The following is an 18,452-nucleotide window of genomic DNA, read 5'->3' on the forward strand; positions in this document are numbered from 1 at the left end:
CTAACTGGAGTGCATGACATGCGTCCTGGTGACAAAACTGTTCGGTGTCACCACCCTGCTCTTAGAATAATGCTTTTACTTTCTTCATCTGAGACAGCTGGGTTACTGTGCACTGAATTAAAGGTAGGGCCGTCTAGCACCTTTTGATGATGACCAGCAAGCCTTGATTTGAAGCTGTGCACAAAAACAAGAGGCAGCGTTGCACTCCTGCCCAGAAACAACCAATTGCATAGGGAACCCTTTGCCGGAAAGCCTTGCAAGGCTAACCCCTTCACTTCATGGCAACCCAATTAAGCAGCTCAGGTTTCAAAATCTAGAAAATCTCATGTTTAACAATGAATATGAAACAAGCTACATAGAAGCTAGTCATACTATAAAGGAAAAACTGTGGTTTTTTTAATTCATAAAACTGATTTTTAAAAATGCAAAATTTATGGTTAAAAAAAGGAACAGACTCCTACAGTGCTTTTATTATTTCGGGAACAGAAAGCTCAAAACACAGCCCTGTGTCAGGAAACTGTTGCAGATCTATCGTTGGTATTATACCATTAAACCACATTCTTTGTTAAAGGACTAGAACCAGGAGACAGGTAATAAACCCAGGTGTCCTATGGTGATGAAACAAAGGTTCTCAACCCACAAACACCCCATAAGGACATCTCAGACAAAAACATACTTTCATTCCCATTCCTATTAAGTCCTTGTCCAGTTAGTAGACAAAAAAAACCCATCTAGGCAGGGTGGTCAGCAACACCTGGAACAGGCTGCCAAAGACTCCTTTCAGCTCTAGGGAATGGATCAAGGCACTAAATGGATCAGACTGGAAGAAGAAAGGGGAGTGCAGCTAAAAAGGTGCTCCAGCCTTGTCAGAAGCAAAAGTAACTTCTGCTCTCTCACAGGCTGTCAGTGCCCGACTCAGCCTCATGGACACTAAAAGTCAAGTCAAGGACAGGAGAAGCCTTTGCTGAGCAAGTGGGATGTTACTTCTGTCAGCAAGAACCTCCACACAGGTGCACAGGGAGAGAGGTGTTTTACATGGCACTTGCTGTGGAGCTCTAAGCAGCTCTGTTATTCTTGCCAAGCCCCAGATCAAGACCACACAAGAGGGTTCAGGCACAGCTCAGAGGCAATTAGTGCAAAAGGAGTCATGCTATTCAAGAGAAATCTTTATTGTGTAATGGCCCCTATCCTGCCAAGACATCTCCTCTTTAGGGAGAGCAAAACCTGCCACAGAACAAAATGCTGGAAGATTTGTTGTGCCGGATGAAGAAGAGGAAGGGATGATCAGCAGTGAAATCCGGAACGATCCTTACACTGGTCGCGAACATCATTACTGCTGCTGTGGCAGCAGCTGCTTCAGTGCCTTCTTCGTTGACTTCCACAAAGGACTTGTGAACCACTTCAGAGAGCACCAGCTCATTGCCAGATGACATTCCCGAGAAGTCTGCCTTCCCTGAGTCAAATGCATCAGGCATTCCCATGCAGCTCAGAATGGGTTTCAGATCATAATCTTCTTCCAGTTTAAATCTGGGTAAAGACACCCTCACCTCTGTAGAGCCCATCATTTCAGGACTGATCCAGTCTCTCAGCTTCTCATATGTAAGTTCTCTTTCCAGCTAAAAAAAAAAATCCCAAATGTACGTAATTAAAATGAGAAGAAAGTCAATGTTACATGGCCAAAAGTAGCAACTACTGTGTTTGTTTACATAGTACATAACATGTTTTGTTGGGGTTTTTTTACATTCCTCCATATGAGAAACAAAGGCACAGAACTGCTGACAAAATCCCAAAGAAACGGATCCCAGTTCTTCTTTAACCAAAGGTTCGTCCTTATGGTGACAGGATGATGAAAAAGTCTGCTCACAAGGCCCTTCACAGTCAGCGTTAGAAAACCTTATTAATAAACTCCTTGCCAGAGCACAAAATAGCCCAAACTTTTATTCCATCTCCACAACAGGAGATCCTACCCTTTCCTGTCTAGGTGCTGTACCAGACTTCCTTTCCTGGAAGGATACAGACTGTCTTTGTGTTCAGCTCAACAACTTACTCTTTCCAAGCCCGTGGATCCATCCTGGATTGCATCAGGGAGCAGGATGATCATGCTGAGTTCATTACCAGCATAGGGCAGCTCAAGGATTTTGGTCTGCAAGTTTCCAATATAGGTCATGTTAAATATGTCTGTCTGGAACATCATCTGCACAGGCTTGGTCTCGTTCTAAAAGTTAAGAGATGTCATCAGTTAGTGCTGAGCTACTGTGCTGCTCTCAAAACACAGAGCAGGCAGCCAGTTACTCAGGGCTTTTGAGAATTTAACCAAAGAGAACTAATCACACACCATGGAGTACAGCCCCACCGTGGCCTTTGCTAAAGCAAGAGATAAACCCCATCGATACACAGTAGCACTGCACAATATTCCATCACAATTCCAAAGGCAGATTATTCACCAGCAGTACATCCTATTGGTGTTACATCTTGAAACCTGGCCCTAGCTTAGCCTTGGTCCAAAGACGAGAAAACAGAATTGTGTCTCTGGATACTCTGCCAGCTTTTTCAACACATTTCAACAGTGAGAGGGCAAGGTCCCCAAAACCAAGTCAGTCCAGCACTCTCTGAAGGGCTGCAGTAGGTAGTATGGGGTGAGCAGTAACATTCCCTGTTGAAAGACTGGTATTAACCATTTCAAACATTCTGGGATATTTTTCACCACTGGGGGAGGGACACTTCCAAGTCAGCCAGAAGGGCTTCTGTTCTGCAGAATGTTTCTTTCAAGCAGGTGAGTTAAGGAAGGCATGTTAGCAGTTCTTGTTCCTGACATTGGAGGCCAACCCAGAGGTGCAGGGGATCCTGAGGGGCAGCCATGGCCTGTTCATGACAGTAGCCAAGCCTTCCTCACTAGCCCTGATCTGCTTCTAAAAGCAAGACAGTATAACACGGAGGTCTTCACAGGACATTTTACTCCCATTTCTTTTGGATCAGTTCATTGGTAGAAATGCAGCAAAAACCACTGAGTGAAGGCGACTTAGATATACAAATTTCTGGAGGAGTAGAAGTGCTCTTTTCTGCCTAAAACCTAAAGAAAAATATTTTTCTGATCAACTCCAGTTTAAGGCTGAAATAAGCAAGTTCACTAATCCTGTGAAATTGTTCATGACACTGAAATAACCTGACAACGTTGCTCAAATGTTCTCTCCTCATCAGTTCTAAGTCCTGTCATTACGTAGAGGGGTAACTTTCTCAAACAAAGAAGGGTTAAAGGAAAAAAAGGAGAGAGAGAATGAAAGAAATACTTGTTAGATTAAACTTTCTAGTTATTCTGTGAAACTTTACAGAAACTCAACAAAGACAGCATCCATAGGAAAGGGAGGGGGCATAAGGAAGTTCATACAGCCTAACCAAGGTCACCCTGCTTGAATGTTTTTTCTTCAGAATGCTATGGGTTCATTTCAGATTAACAGCATATTCCCATCATTTCAGCACATCATACCTTGTTAATATGAAATGGCCTTTCTGCGGTTCCCAATTTGTTGAACTGGTTTTCCCAGTTGCCTTTGAAATAAATGGCATTCACCAACACAAGTCTGGTCAGGGAATTAAGAAGCCCCTCTGCCAACAGGTTCTGAATTTTACCTTTATGATACAAACAAACAACATTTAAGAGTTGGACACATATCTAATTATTATCCAGTACACTATCAACTCTGCAATTAAGACACAAGAGAGAAGAGAATTATGTACCACACAGAGCAGGAGCTCAACAGTTGGCTTGTTTTAATTCACAACCTCATATCCTGAAATAGCTCTTTACCCAAGCCATGGCCACCAGGAAATACAGCAGGGCACTTGGCAAAGCACTCACCTTCAGTCCTTTCCTCTACCCAGCCATTGATTCGTTTTCTGGAATCCTCCCAAGCGTTCATGAAGTCAGTCGGTTCCAGTCCAGCGTGGTAGGATTTCTGACTCGACTCTAGAAATGACTAACAGGGACATGCCCAACAGATTTGCAGCAAGAGATCTGACTCTCATTCAGACATGCAGGATTCTTAAACACACCAAGAAAATCTGCCTACTTTCCTCCCCCAGCTTCACATAGAACACTTAAAGTTCTGGCTGACATTTATAAGATTTATACAAACTACTTGAACTAGGAATTGTCCCCTGTATGGTTTCAGGTCAAATGGCTTATTTACTGTGCTACAAACCTCTATGTAACTTCACTGACAAATGAAGTGGCTGCTGTTTTCGTGGAGTTTTCTTCATGGTTCAGCAAGAGAACATATGATTTTCTAAGCTACTCTCTACATAAATTTAATTGTTACACTTCCCAGACTAATGGAAAACTTTTAGTTCAGTTGAGAAATTAATCTTTCATAGACAGGATAAATCATCCCTTCTGTCTGACTTAATATACTTATAGCTTTATTACACAGAGGCAATGTTTGAGACTAGAGTCCGGGTAGTTTTCATCTACTAGACAAATGAAACAATAGCACTCTTCATAAAAGAAACACTGGAAATGACACCCAGAGGAAAAAAAAAATAGAGCCTTACATGTTCTTGCACCTAGGGAAGCATTGAAAGAAACATGTATAACACAGTATCTATTATCCTTATTTAGATCTTCTGATAAGGAAAATCTTAAAAGTCCTCTGTTGTTCTCACAATGCTATCAGGATCACTTACCTAGGAGACAAAAACTACAAAATACTGCCCATGCTGAAGAGCAGTAACAATCCTTTTTTTTGGTCATATTTCCACACAATGAAGGAAAAAGAAATACATCAAACGTGTGTCCCACAGCCAAAAGTGGTAGTGGATCACAGAACCCTCGAGATGGAGAGACTGATGGATTTTACCCTACTTTGCAACATTCAGGGTATCTGAAAAGAGATTCTCCACCAAATTCTGACAACAAACTCTGGCATCATCTACTGCATTGCTAGTCCTCAGCTCAGAAAATTTGGAAAGCAGAGCCCAAAGCCTGCCTTTGACCTCCAAACCAAACACGTAGCAAGTACATTATACTAAGAAATGCCACACATTTCATGGTTACTTACTGAGAGAAACTCAAACGTCTTTTCCCCATAAAGCCGGTTTGCAGTTCTCAAGATGTATTTGGTGTTTGGATTGTTAATTTCAGAGAGAAGGGATTGATACCCATTGTGAGCATCCTCAGCTTTGTTCAGAGAAAGCACCTGCACAAACACAAACATCCTCAACAGGCCTTCTCGAAACACACCTGCTTCAGCACAATGACTTTGAGTTTTAAAGGACTTCTACGTTAAACACTGTGGCTTCAAGCCAAAAGATTTTTCATCCCATCTGCAGCTTATCATACAAGGCACATAAGATGCACCCAGACAACCCAGATGTTGCCAAAGGAATAAATTAGGGAGCCCAAGACTCAGCAATACTGATTTTCCTTCCATCAAGCCAAGCACTGGAGGATCACAGAATGGCTGAGGGGGGAAGGGACCTCAAGAGACCAGGGTATGACAACCTGCCCAAGCAGGGACATCTACAGCCAGCAGCTCAGGACTGTGTCCAGATGGACTTGGAATAACAACAGTAGGAAAAAAAAAAAGATTTTGGAGTCAATTTAATAGATTTAAATGGTAGCAAAACAGGATATTATATTCCTCTTCCGTTTTGCAAAAAGGGCAAACATCATAACACAAACGACTGACTGTTCATTTCATGCTGTCATTTCCATATGTTAAACATATGCCAAGCAGTATTTGCAAACTGAGCTAGATTTAAAAAAAACCTAAAAACTAAACCAAGGTGCAGTTACCACTTTGACATGCAGGCAGCAGGGATTTCTTTTTTTTATGTGCCTGGATTCATTTTGAAAACATGTGTCATCTCATCTTAAGTGCAAACAAGAAAACAGAAGAAACTATTACACATTGCTAGAGATTCATCCAACCAACAAATCTAACCCCAGATACCTCTCAATTAAATTTGGAAAGGAGATCTGTCCGTGTGAAAAAAAAAATCAAAAAAACTCACCCACAACAAAACCTTGAAACCTTGAAATTTCTACTGAACAAAGATGCCCCTATAAAACCAATGAAAACAGGTTGTCCGTGCACACACACACACCCCTCCCAAAGGAAAATCTCTGCTCTCTCAGACCACGATGACAACCCAAGTTAAGCAGAAGTGCACGTCACAGACTATAAGACACATTTGTTGATCACATTCAATCCAAGAAGTCTATTTTCACTTACCTTGCTTATCTGGGCTTCAGTGTTACCTTTTGAACCCAGCAAAATCATAGACAAAGCAGAAGAAATACTAAAAGGGGAAAAGAATAGATTCTGACCACTTTTCTTCTCACACAGCTTTCTTAAGAGGTCCAGGGCAAAAGTGGTATTTGCTGCACACAGGCTTTCCATGGTTTCAACCTGGCAAATAAAACACAGAACAAAAATGGATCGAATTTATTTGAACACAAAAAAACTGATTCTCTCTTTCACATTTCCCAGCATAAACTGGCCAGCAAATGTCAGCATTAGGCTGGAAAACTATCGCCTGAATGGAAAACTGATTTGGTGGCACAAGCACCTTAAACCCCATACAACTCTCTTGAGTTATTTTAGGGATTTACTGTCTGCTTTTGTATTTCAATCCCATACCTACGTATTATTACATCTTTTGAGATGATCAGGCACAACAGGATTTTGTTCAGAACTCAATGAAAGAAAGCTCTCTTGACCTCACAAAGAAAATAATTTGCCTTTATACAAACACCAGACCAAAAAGTTAGACATCACAATGGCCAAATTACAAACTCTTACCTTCTCTAAGTCTACAGATCTTCAGCTGTACCTTCAGCTTCCTCCTACGTGTGCACACTGTGTTTTAAACAGCTGGGCTGGGAGAAGTCAGCAGAATGACTTGTCCTACAAGATAAAAAAGGAAAGAAAAAAAAACTATTTTCATTAGCATGACAGATTACAGCAATTTCCTACTGTAATATAAAGAAAAAATCAAAGTCCATTTCAGTTCCATTTTATTGCCTACAACATGGAAACACACACAATAAAATCTTAGTGCCTCTCATCCTCATCTCTGTAGGTAGTTAACTTCAGATTAAACCACACACCTATAAAAAGAGCGATAAATACTAGAACACTGAGTTAACCACAGATAGGTATCATGAATCATAAGACAGCAGCTGGTAGTAAATGTCTCCATGTTTTGTTCTTCCTTTAAGGTAGGGCATACTGTTTATACGTTGCCAAAAAATACAAAGCCAACACCTTATTCATACTACTGATTCATTATCTCAGATAACTAGGTGAAAAGTGCAAGTTTCTGCATACGTGGTTTTCCACCCAAGAAAATTTCTTGCTAGGAGCTTCACTATAAGCAGTAGCAATTTTCTCCTGTTTCTCTTCTCCCATAACTGAAAAAAAACGCTAACCAAACAAAGAAACCAAGCAAGCTTAGAGGGAAAGAATCCTCCAACTCTGTCTGAAACATGTAACTTAAGTACTTTATAGCGTAAGTAGGAGACACAGTGTTCACGTTAGCTACAGTGAAAACCGGAATTTTCCTAATATCCCAATACCTGCAGATTGCTAGCAATAAAGTTTTTTGACCTCCAGGACAAAGCACACAGGAATAGTGACAGCAGCAAGCACTTATTTCCTAAAAAGTTTCCACAGGGCTTGCATGTCTATTGGCAGGTCTGCAGGTTAAAGTTGTTCAGCTTCCCAGGCCCAGCACACCCCACACATCTCACTCCCGCACCTTTCCCCCTGCTTCTTACAGCACAACTGTCCAATTTGCCTGCATCCTTTCAGACCATTTCAAACTCCTACGTGGACGCGTTTGCACCACAACGTGGGGATTTCCAGGACAGTCTTCCTACAGCAATTGCAAAATATCTCTGTCGGCTCCCTCCGACAGAGGGATAACCGCCCGGCAGCTTTGCCATCTTCTGCTAGCAAAGAAAAACCACCGCCACCTTCCCGCCCCCAAAGCCAAACCAATACCCGAAAGCGCCTTTGATTTCCTTACACCAGCCGAGCAAGCCTTTCACCCAAACCATCCAGCTGACGGCCTCCAGCCCACCCTGCCCGAGAACCGCCCCGATTTTGCGCGAAGACGAAACATTTCCGCATCTCTTCCCGTTACCGCCCCGTTGCCCGAGGACGCCCCGGGGCGGGGGTAGGGGCGGAGACCTGCGGAAGGCTGCGGAGCCCCGGCACAGCCGAGCTCACCTGCCCGCAGCCCTGCCCGGCCGGCGGGAGCGGCGACAACCGCGGACACACCGCCCGGGTGGGGCGGGGACCCAGGGGCGGGGCGGGGCAGCCACACAGAACCCAGGTGTGCTCTGTCCAGAATCGTTCTCCTCGTACGACAGATTTTAAAAGGTATGTATAAGTTAGGGTTGAAAAAAAGGAACAGAGTCCCACAGCGCTCGTGGGTTTTTATTATTTCAGGAACAGGAACTCCAAAACACAAACACAGCCCTCTGCTAAGAAAGGTGTTTCGGCGGTGGCTTTGGCATTATACGGTTCAGCTATGATGTTTAAGTAACTACGAATAGGATAAATATATAACGATAGCAAAAACGTTAAAGCTTTGTCATTCAAATATTGCAGAGGCACCATATGCTCTTTTCTTACATTCTTTGTTAAAGGACTAGAACCAGGAGACAGGTAAACCCAGGAGTCCTGTGGTGATGAAACAAAGGTTCTCACTCCACAAACACCCCATAAGGACATCTGGGACAAAAAATACTTTCATTTCCATTCCTATTAAGTCCTTGTCCAGTTAGTAGACAAAAAAAAAACCCCTCTAGGCAGGGTGCTCAGCAACACCTGGAACAGGCTGCCAAAGACTCCTTTCAGTTGTAGGGAATGGATCAAGGCACTAAATGGATGAGACTGGAAGAAGAAAGGGGAGTGCAGCTAAAAAGGTGCTCCAGCCTTGCCAGAAGCAAAAGTAACTTCTGCTCTCTCATGGGCTGTCAGTGCCCGACTCAGCCTCATGGACACTAAAAGTCAAGTCAAGGACAGGAGAAGCCTTTGCTGAGCAAGTGGGATGTTACTTCTGTCAGCAAGAACCTCCACACAGGTGCACAGGGAGAGAGGTGTTTTACACAGCGCTTCCTGTCGATTTCTAAGCAGCTCTGTTATTCTTGCCAAGCCCCAGATCAAGACCACACAAGAGGGTTCAGGCACAGCTCAAAGAGGCAATTAGTGCAAAAGGAGTCACCCTATTCTAGAGAAATCTTTATTGTGTAATGGTCCCTCTCCTGCCAAGACAACTCCTCTTTAGGGAGAGCAAAACCTGCCACAGAACAAAATGCTGGAAGATTTGTTGTGCCGGATGAAGAAGAGGAAGGGATGATCAGCAGTGAAATTCGGAATGATCATTGCAGAGCCACCCACGATCTGTCCAGCTGTGGCAGCAGCTGCTTCAGTGCCTTCTTCGTTGACTTCCACAAAGGACTTGTGAACCACTTCAGAGAGCACCAGCTCATTGCCAGATGACATTCCCGAGAAGTCTGCCTTCCCCAAGTCAAATGCATCAGGCATTCCCATGAAGCTTAGAATGGGTTTCAGATCATAATCTTCTTCCAGTTTAAATCTGGGTAAAGACACACTCACCTTTGTAGACCTCATCATTTCAGGACTGATCCAATCTATCAGTTTCTCATATGTAAGTTCTCTTTCCAGCTAAAAAAAATAAATCCCAAATTAACGTAATTAATATGAGAAGAAAGTCAATGTTACATGGCCAAAAGTAGCAACTACTGTGTTTGTTTACATAGTACATAACATGTTTTGTTGGTTTTTTTTTTAAATTCTTACATATGAGAAACAAAGGCACAGAACTGCTGACAAAGTCCCAAAGAAACGGACACCAGTTCTTCTGTCTTAACCAAAGGTTTGTCCTTATGGTGACAGGATGATGAAAAAGTCTGCTCACAAGGCCCTTCACAGTCAGCGTTAGAAAACCTTATTAATAAACTCCTTGCCAGAGCACAAAATAGCCCAAACTTTTATTCCATCTCCACAACAGGAGAGATCCTACCCTTTCCTGTCTAGGTGCTGTACTAGACTTCCTTTCCTGGAAGGATACAGACTGTCTTTGCGTTCAGCTCAACAACTTACTCTTTCCAAGCCCGTGGATCCATCCTGGATTGCATCAGGGAGCAGGATGATCATGCTGAGTTCATTACCAACATAGGGCAGCTCAAGGATTTTGGTCTGCAAGTCTCCAATATAGGTCATGTTAAATCTATCTGTCTTGAACATCATCTGCACAGGCTTGGTCTTGTTCTAAAAATATAGAGATGTCAACAGTTAGTGCTGAGCTACTCTCAAAACACAGAGCAGGCAGCCAGTTACTCAGGGCTTTTGAGAATTTAACCAAAGAGAACTAATCACACACCATGGAGTACAGCCCCACCGCGGCCTTTGCTAAAGCAAGAGATAAACCCCATCGATACACAGTAGCACTGCACAATATTCCATCACAAATCCAAAGGCAGATTATTCACCAGCAGTACATCCTGTTGGTGTTACATCTTGAAACCTGGCCCTAGCTTTGCATTGGTCCAAAGACGAGAAAACAGAATTGTGTCTCTGGATACTCTGCCAGCTTTTTCAACACATTTCAACAGTGAGAGGGCAAGGTCCCCAAAACCAAGTCAGTCCAGCACTCTCTGAAGGGCTGCAGTAGGTAGTATGGGGTGAGCAGTAACATTCCCTGTTGAAAGACTGGTATTAACCATTTCAAACATTCTGGGATATTTTTCACCACTGAGGGAGGGACACTTCCAAGTCTGCCAGGAGGGCTTCTCTGTTCTGCAGAATGTTTCTTTCAAGCAGGTGAGTTAAGGAAGGCATGTTAGCAGTTCTTGTTCCTGACACTGGAGGCCAACCCAGAGGTGCAGGGGGTCCTGAGGGGCAGCCATGGCCTGTTCATGACAGTAGCCAAGCCTTCCTCACTAGCCCTGATCTGCTTCTAAAAGCAAGACAGTATAACACGGAGGCCTTCACAGGAGATTTTTCTCCCATTTCTTTTGGATCAGTTCATTGGTAGAAATGCAGCAAAAACTACTGAGTGAAGGCGACTTAGATATACAAATTTCTGGAGGAGTAGAAGTGCTCTTTTCTGCCTAAAACCTAAAGAAAAATATTTTTCTGATCAACTCCAGTTTAAGGCTGAAATAAGCAAGTTCACTAATCCTGTGAAATTGTTCATGACACTGAAATAACCTGACAACGTTGCTCAAGTGTTCTCTCCTCATCAGTTCTAAGTCCTGTCATTACGTAGAGGGGTAACTTTCTCAAACAAAGAAGGGTTAAAGGAAAAAAAGGAGAGAGAGAATGAAAGAAATACTTGTTAGATTAAACTTTCTAGGAATTACATGAAACTTTACAGAAACTCAACAAAGACAGCATCCATAGGAAAGGGAGGGGGCATAAGGAAGTTCATACAGCCTAACCAAGGTCACCCTGCTTGAATGTTTTTTCTTCAGAATGCTATGGGTTCATTTCAGATTAACAGCATATTCTCATCATTTCAGCACATCATACCTTGTTAATATGAAATGGCCTTTCTGCGGTTCCCAATTTGTTAAACTGGTTTTCCCAGTTGCCTTTGAAATAGATGGCATTCACCAACACAAGTCTGGTCAGGGAATTAAGAAGCCCCTCTGCCAACAGGTTCTGAATTTTACCTTTATGATACAAACAAACAACATTTAAGAGTTGGACACATATCTAATTATTATCCAGGAGACTATCGACTCTGCAATTAAGACACAAGAGAGAAGAGAATTATGTACCACACAGAGCAGGAGCTCAACAGTTGGGTTGTTTTAATTCACAACCTTATATCCTGAAATAGCCCTTTACCCAAGCCATGGCCACCAGGAAATACAACAGGGCCCTTTGCAAAGCACTCACCCTCAGTCCTTTCCTCTACCCAGCCATTGATTCGTTTTCTGGAATCCTCCCAAGCGTTCATGAAGTCAGTCGGTTCCAGTCCAGCGTGGTAGGATTTCTGACTCGACTCTAGAAATGACTAACAGGGACATGCCCAACAGATTTGCAGCAAGAGATCTGACTCTCATTCAGACATGCAGGATTCTTAAACACACCAAGAAAATCTGCCTACTTTCCTCCCCCAGCTTCACATAGAACACTTAAAGTTCTGGCTGACATTTATAAGATTTATACAAACTACTTGAACTGGGAATTGTCCCCTGTATGGTTTCAGGTCAAATGGCTTATTTACTGTGCTACAAACCTCTATGTAACTTCACTGACAAATGAAGTGGCTGCTGTTTTCGTGGAGTTTTCTTCATGGTTCAGCAAGAGAACATATGATTTTCTAAGCTACTCTCTACAATAATTGTTACACTTCCCAGACCAATGGAAAACTTTTAGTTCAGTTGAGAAATTAATCTTTCATAGACAGGATAAATCATCCCTTCTGTCTGATTTAATACAGCTTTATTACACAGAGGCAATGTTTGAGACTAGAGTCCGGGTAGTTTTTATCTACTAGACAAATGAAACAATAGCACTCTTCATAAAAGAAACACTGAGGAACAGTGGAAACAGAGGAAAAAAATAGAGCCTTACATGTTCTTGCACCTAGGGAAGCATTGAAAGAAACATGTTTAACACACTATCTATTATCCTTATTTAGATCTTCTGATAAGGAAAATCTTAAAAGTCCTCTGTTGTTCTCACAATGCTATCTGGATCACTTACCTAGGAGACAAAAACTACAAAATACTGCCCATGCTGAAGAGCAGTAACTATTCTTTTCTTTGGTCATATTTCCACATAATGAAGGAAAAAGAAATACATCAAACGTGTGTCCCACAGCCAAAAGTGTTAGTGGATCACAGAACCCTCGAGATGGAGAGACTGATGGATATTACCCTACTTTGCAACATTCAGGGTATCTGAAAAGAAATTCTCCACCAAATTCAGATAGCAGGGTCTGGCATCATCTACTGCATTGCTAGTCCAGCTCAGAAAATTTGGAAAGCAGAGCCCAAAGCCTGCCTTTGACCTCCAAACCAAACACGTAGCAAGTACATTATACTAAGAAATGCCACACATTTCATGGTTACTTACTGAGAGAAACTCAAATGTCTTTTCCCCATAAAGCCGGTTTGCAGTTCTCAGGATGTATTTGGTGTTTGGATCGTTAATTTCAGAGAGAAGGGATTGATACCCATTGTGAGCATCCTCAGCTTTGTTCAGAGAAAGCACCTGCACAAAGACAAACATCCTCAACAGGCCTTCTCAAAACACACCTGCTTCAGCACAATGACTTTGAGTTTTAAAGGACTTCTACGTTAAACACTGTGGCTTCAAGCCAAAAGATTTTTCATCACACCTCCCATCTGAAGTTTATCATACAAGGCACATAAGATGCACCCAGACAACCCAGATGTTGTCAAAGGAATAAATTAGGGAGCCCAAGACTCAGCAATACTGATTTTCCTTCCATCAAGCCAAGCACTGGAGGATCACAGAATGCCTGAGGGGGGAAGGGACCTCAAGAGACCAGGGTACAACAACCTGCCCAAGCAGGGACATCTACAGCCAGCAGCTCAGGACTGTGTCCAGATGGACTTGGAATAACAACAGTAGGAAAAAAAAAAGATTTTGGACTAAATTTAATAGATTTAAATGGCAGCAAAACAGGATATTATATTCCTCTTCTGTTTTGCAAAAAGGGCAAACATCATAACACAAATGATTGACTGTTCATTTCATGATGTCATTTGCATATGTTAAACATATGCCAAGCAGTATTTGCAAACTGAGCTAGATTTAAAAAAAACTAAAAACTAATCCAAGGTGCAGTTACCACTTTGACATGCAGACAGCAGGGATTTCTTTTTTTTATGTGTCTGGATTCATTTTGAAAACATGTGTCATCTCATCTTAAGTGCAAACAAGAAAACAGAAGAAACTATCACACATTGCTAGAGATTTATCCAACCAACAAATAAAACCCCAGATACCTCTCAATTAAATTTGGAAAGGAGATCTGTCTGTGTGAAAAAAAATCAAAAAACCCCCACCCACAACAAAACCTTGAAACCTTGAAATTTCTACTAAACAAAGATTCCCCTATAAAACCAATGAAAACAGGTTGTCCTTACACACACACACACACCCCCAAAGGAAGATCTCTGCTCTCTCAGACCACAATGACAACCCTAGTTTAGCAGAAGTGCACGTCTCACACTGTAAGACACATTTGTTGATCAAATTTAATCCAAGAAGTCTATTTTCACCTACCTTTGTTATTTGAGCTTCAGTATTACCTTTTGAACCCAGCAAAATCATAGACAAAGCAGAAGAAATACTAAAAGGGGAAAAGAATAGATTCTGACCACTTTTCTTCTCACACAGCTTTCTTAAGAGGTCCAGGGCAAAAGTGGTATTTGCTGCACACAGGCTTGCCATGGTTTCAACCTGACAGGTAAAACACAGAACAAGAATGGATCGAATTTATTTGAACATAAAAAACCTGTTCCTCTCTTTCACATTTCCCAGCATAAACTGGCCAGCAAATGTCAGCATTAGGCTGGAAAACTTTCGCCTGAATGGAAAACTGATTTGGTGGCACAAGCACCTTAAACCCCATACAACTCTCTTGAGTTATTTTTGGGATTTACTGTCTGTTTTTGTATTTCAATCCCATACCTACGTAATATTATATCTTTTGAGATGATCAGGCACAACAGGATTTTGTTCAGAACTCACTGAAAGAAAGCTCTCTTGACCTCACAAAGAAAATAATTTGCCTTTATACAAACACCAGACCAAAAAGTTAGACATCACAATGGCCAAATTACAAACTCTTACCTTCTCTAAGTCTATAGATCTTCAGCTGTACCTTCAGCTTCCTCCTACGTGTGCACACTGTGTTTTAAACAGCTGGGCTGGGAGAAGTCAGCAGAATGACTTGTCCTACAAGATAAAAAACATTGTCACTGGAACATTCTCTTTCAAAAACAAGCAAAAAACACCCCAGTCACATTGAAATACCATATTTTTTCCCCACATAAACTATATATTCCAATCCCACATATCAGACTCAGTTAATGGCATTATTTAAAAGAATTCCTTGCCTTCTAACTTGAAATTGGAAGCATGTGTATTGGCAGGTTAAACTTGTTCAGCTTCCCAGGCCCAGCACACCCCACACATCTCACTCCCGCACCTTTCCCCCTGCTTCTTACAGCACAACTGTCCAATTTGCCTGCATCCTTTCAGACCATTTCAAACTCCTACGTGGACGCGTTTGCACCAGAACGTGGGGATTTCCAGGACAGTCTTCCTACAGCAATTGCAAAATATCATTGTCGGCTCCCTCCGACAGAGGGATAACCGCCCGGCAGCTTTGCAATCCTCTTCTAGCAAAGAAAAACCACCGCCACCTTCCCGCCCCCAAAGCCAAACCAATACCCGAAAGCGCCTTTGATTTCCTTACACCAGCCGAGCAAGCCTTTCACCCAAACCATCCAGCTGACGGCCTCCAGCCCACTCTGCCCGAGAACAGCCCCGATTTTGCGCGAAGACGAAACATTTCCGCATCTCTTCCCGTTGCCGCCCCGTTGCCCGAGGACGCCCCGGGGCGGGGGTAGGGGCGGAGACCTGCGGAAGGCTGCGGAGCCCCGGCACAGCCGAGCTCACTTGCCCGCAGCCCTGCCCGGCCGGCGGGAGCGGCGACAACCGCGGACACACCGCCCCGGTGGGGCGGGGACCCAGGGGCGGGGCGGGGCAGCCACACAGAACCCAGGTGTGCTCTGTCCAGAATCGTTCTCCTCGTACGACAGATTTTAAAAGGTATGTATAAGTTAGGGTTGAAAAAAAGGAACAGAATTCCACAGCGCTCGTGGTTTTTATTATTTCAGGAACAGCAACTCCAAAACACAAACACAGCCCTGTGCTAAGAAAGGTGTTTCAGCTGTGGCTTTGGTATTATACAGTTCAGCTATGATGTTTAAGAAACTATGAATAGGACAAATATATAACGATAGCAAAAACGTTAAAGCTTTGTCATGCAAATATTGCAGAGGCACCATATGCTCTTTTGTTACATTCTTTGTTAAAGGACTAGAACCAGGAGACAGGTAAACCCAGGAGCCCTGTGGTGATGAAACTAAGGTTCTCACCCCACAAACACCCCATAAGGACATCTGGGACAAAAACATACTTTCATTCCCACTCCTGCCCAAGTCCTTTTCCAGTTAGTAGACAAAAAAAAAAACCATCTAGGCAGGGTGCTCAGCAACACCTGGAACAGGCTGCCAAAGACTCCTTTCAGCTCTAGGGAATGGATCAAGGCACTAAATGGATGAGACTGGAAGAAGAAAGGGGAGTGCAGCTAAAAAGGTGCTCCAGCCTTGCCAGAAGCAAAAGTAACTTCTGCTCTCTCACAGGCTGTCAGTGCCCGACTCGGCCTCATGGACACTAAAAGTCAAGTCAAGGACAGGAGAAGCCTTTGCTGAGCAAGTGTGATGTTACTTCTGTCAGCAAGAACCTCCACGCAGGTGCACAGGGAGAGAGGTGTTTTACATGGCACTTGCTGTGGAGCTCTAAGCAGCTCTGTTATTCTTGCCAAGCCCCAGATCAAGACTACACAAGAGGGTTCAGGCACAGCTCAAAGAGGCAATTAGTGCAAAAGGAGTCACCCTATTCTAGAGAAATCTTTATTGTGTAATGGCCCCTATCCTGCCAAGACAACTCTTTAGGGAGAGCAAAACCTGCCACAGAACAAAATGCTGGAAGATTTGTTGTGCCGGATGAAGAAGAGGAAGGGATGATCAGCAGTGAAATCCGGAACGATTTCAAGGCACTTCAACATTATTTTTGCCGCTGTGGCAGCAGCTGCTTCAGTGCCTTCTTCGTTGACTTCCACAAAGGACTTGTGAACCACTTCAGAGAGCACCAGCTCACTGCCAGATGACATTCCCGAGAAGTCTGCCTTCCCCAAGTCAAATGCATCAGGCATTCCCATGCAGCTCAGAATGGGTTTCAGATCATAATCTTCTTCCAGCTTAAATCTGGGTAAAGACACCATCAGCTTTGTAGACTTCATCATTTCAGGATTGATCCAATCTATCAGCTTCTCATACGTAAGTTCTCTTTCCAGCTAAAGAAAAACCCCACATTTATTTAGTTACAGTGAGAAGTGGGTCAGTGTGACACAAGCAAAAGAAGTGGTTACTGGGTTTGTTTACATAGCACAGAACATGCATCTTTTTTACAGTGCTTTAGAGTGTCTCAAGCCAAAGTGCAAGTTATACTTCTTACTACAGACTACGGCCCCAGCCAAGATCATTCCCATATGCCTTTTTTTGGTAGGGACAATAGGGATTAATCCCTTCCATGTAATGTTTACTTTTACAGAACATGTTAGGATTGTTGGGGTTTTTTTACATTTTGATATAGGGGAAGCAATGGCACAGGAGCTGCTGGCCAAGTCCCAAAGCAACTGAACTCACTTCTTCTGTCTCTTAACCAGGGGTTCCTCCTTCAGGTCGACAGGGAAGGAAAAAGTCTGCTCATAAGGCCCTTCACCATCAGTGACAGAAAACCTTATTAAGAAACTTGTCCAGATCACAAAATACTCCAAACTTGTATCCCATCTCCAACAGAGGAGATCCTACCCTCTCCTGTGAGCCTACTGCCAGGTGCTGTGCCATAGACCATCTGCCAGCTGCTCAGAATAGAAGATCTACAGGAGAAGCCACAGGACTTCCTAAGACACCACCTAAATTCCCCCTCTCCACTTATGATGCTCACCATACCACGCCTTCACCAGAACCACAGCTGACCTCTGCTCCTGAGGAGGGTCAGATCTTCTTCCAGAGCCTCTGCCTAAGGAGGCAGCACCCAGCTTGAGCAGCAGTGACACCAGGTGGGCTACTCACTTTGGGGGCAGGGAACTGTTGGACATTTCAGCTGGCATTGAGCATCAGCGACAGAATAGCTCTGGAACCAAACTGAGGTCTATGTGCTATACCACACTTTCTTCCCTGGAAGGATACAGGCTGTCCTTGCATTCAGCTCAACAACTTACTCTTTCCAAGCCCGTGGATCCATCCTGGATTGCATCAGGGAGCAGGATGATCATGCTGAGTTCATTACCAACATAGGGCAGCTCAAGGATTTTGGTCTGCAAGTCTCCAATATAGGTCATGTTAAATCTATCTGTCTTGAACATCATCTGCACAGGTTTGGTCTCGTTCTAAAAGTTAACAGATGTCATCAGTTGGTGCTGAGCTCCTGTGCTGCTCTCAAAACACAGAGCAGGCAGCCAGTTATTCAGGGGTTTCGGGAATTTGACCAAAGAGAACTAATCACACACCACAGAGTACAGACACAGCTCTGTCTTCTGTACATCACTAAGATTCACTGAGATTTAATTCTTAATTACGA

General features: G+C 43.2%; 1 protein-coding gene and 1 long non-coding RNA gene across 27 annotated transcripts in view; one reads left to right on the forward strand and one right to left on the reverse strand.

The window, feature by feature from the left end:
- Positions 1 to 752: 752 nt before the first annotated feature.
- Positions 753 to 16,774, forward strand: LOC127476493 (uncharacterized). Of its 2 annotated transcripts, none has more exons than XR_007906643.1 (2): positions 753 to 1,010; positions 16,562 to 16,774. It is a non-coding gene; the product is annotated as an uncharacterized LOC127476493 (long non-coding RNA). The 2 variants fall into 2 exon arrangements; XR_007906644.1 differs by lacking the exon at positions 753 to 1,010 and adding an exon at positions 8,943 to 9,090.
- The window catches only part of LOC127476490 (serpin B6-like), a 40,391-nt gene continuing 23,084 nt past the window's right edge, over positions 1,146 to 18,452 (reverse strand). For 5 of the 25 annotated variants that reach the window (XM_051799473.1, XM_051799463.1, XM_051799472.1 and 2 more), the window contains 3 exons: positions 3,485 to 3,546; positions 2,048 to 2,215; positions 1,146 to 1,616 (listed from right to left, as the gene is read on the reverse strand). In XM_051799473.1, the coding sequence (XP_051655433.1) occupies positions 1,209 to 1,616; positions 2,048 to 2,215; positions 3,485 to 3,546 (638 nt within the window). In that variant the 3' untranslated portion in view covers positions 1,146 to 1,208. Of the gene's footprint in view, positions 1,617 to 2,047; positions 2,216 to 3,484; positions 3,628 to 3,856; positions 3,975 to 5,054; positions 5,193 to 6,230; positions 6,408 to 6,800; positions 6,922 to 7,777; positions 7,830 to 8,003; positions 8,226 to 9,083; positions 9,696 to 10,133; positions 10,302 to 11,564; positions 11,708 to 11,936; positions 12,055 to 13,121; positions 13,260 to 14,300; positions 14,478 to 14,870; positions 14,976 to 15,473; positions 15,612 to 16,658; positions 17,164 to 18,093; positions 18,262 to 18,452 lie in introns of those variants that run through there. The other 20 variants (XM_051799477.1, XM_051799476.1, XM_051799474.1 and 17 more) reach the window with 16 other exon arrangements.

This window comes from Manacus candei, unplaced genomic scaffold (genome assembly GCF_025592945.1).
Source record: "Manacus candei isolate 608988 ecotype Guabito, Panama unplaced genomic scaffold, ASM2559294v1 h1tg000049l, whole genome shotgun sequence".
Classification (NCBI taxonomy): Eukaryota; Metazoa; Chordata; class Aves; order Passeriformes; family Pipridae; genus Manacus; species Manacus candei.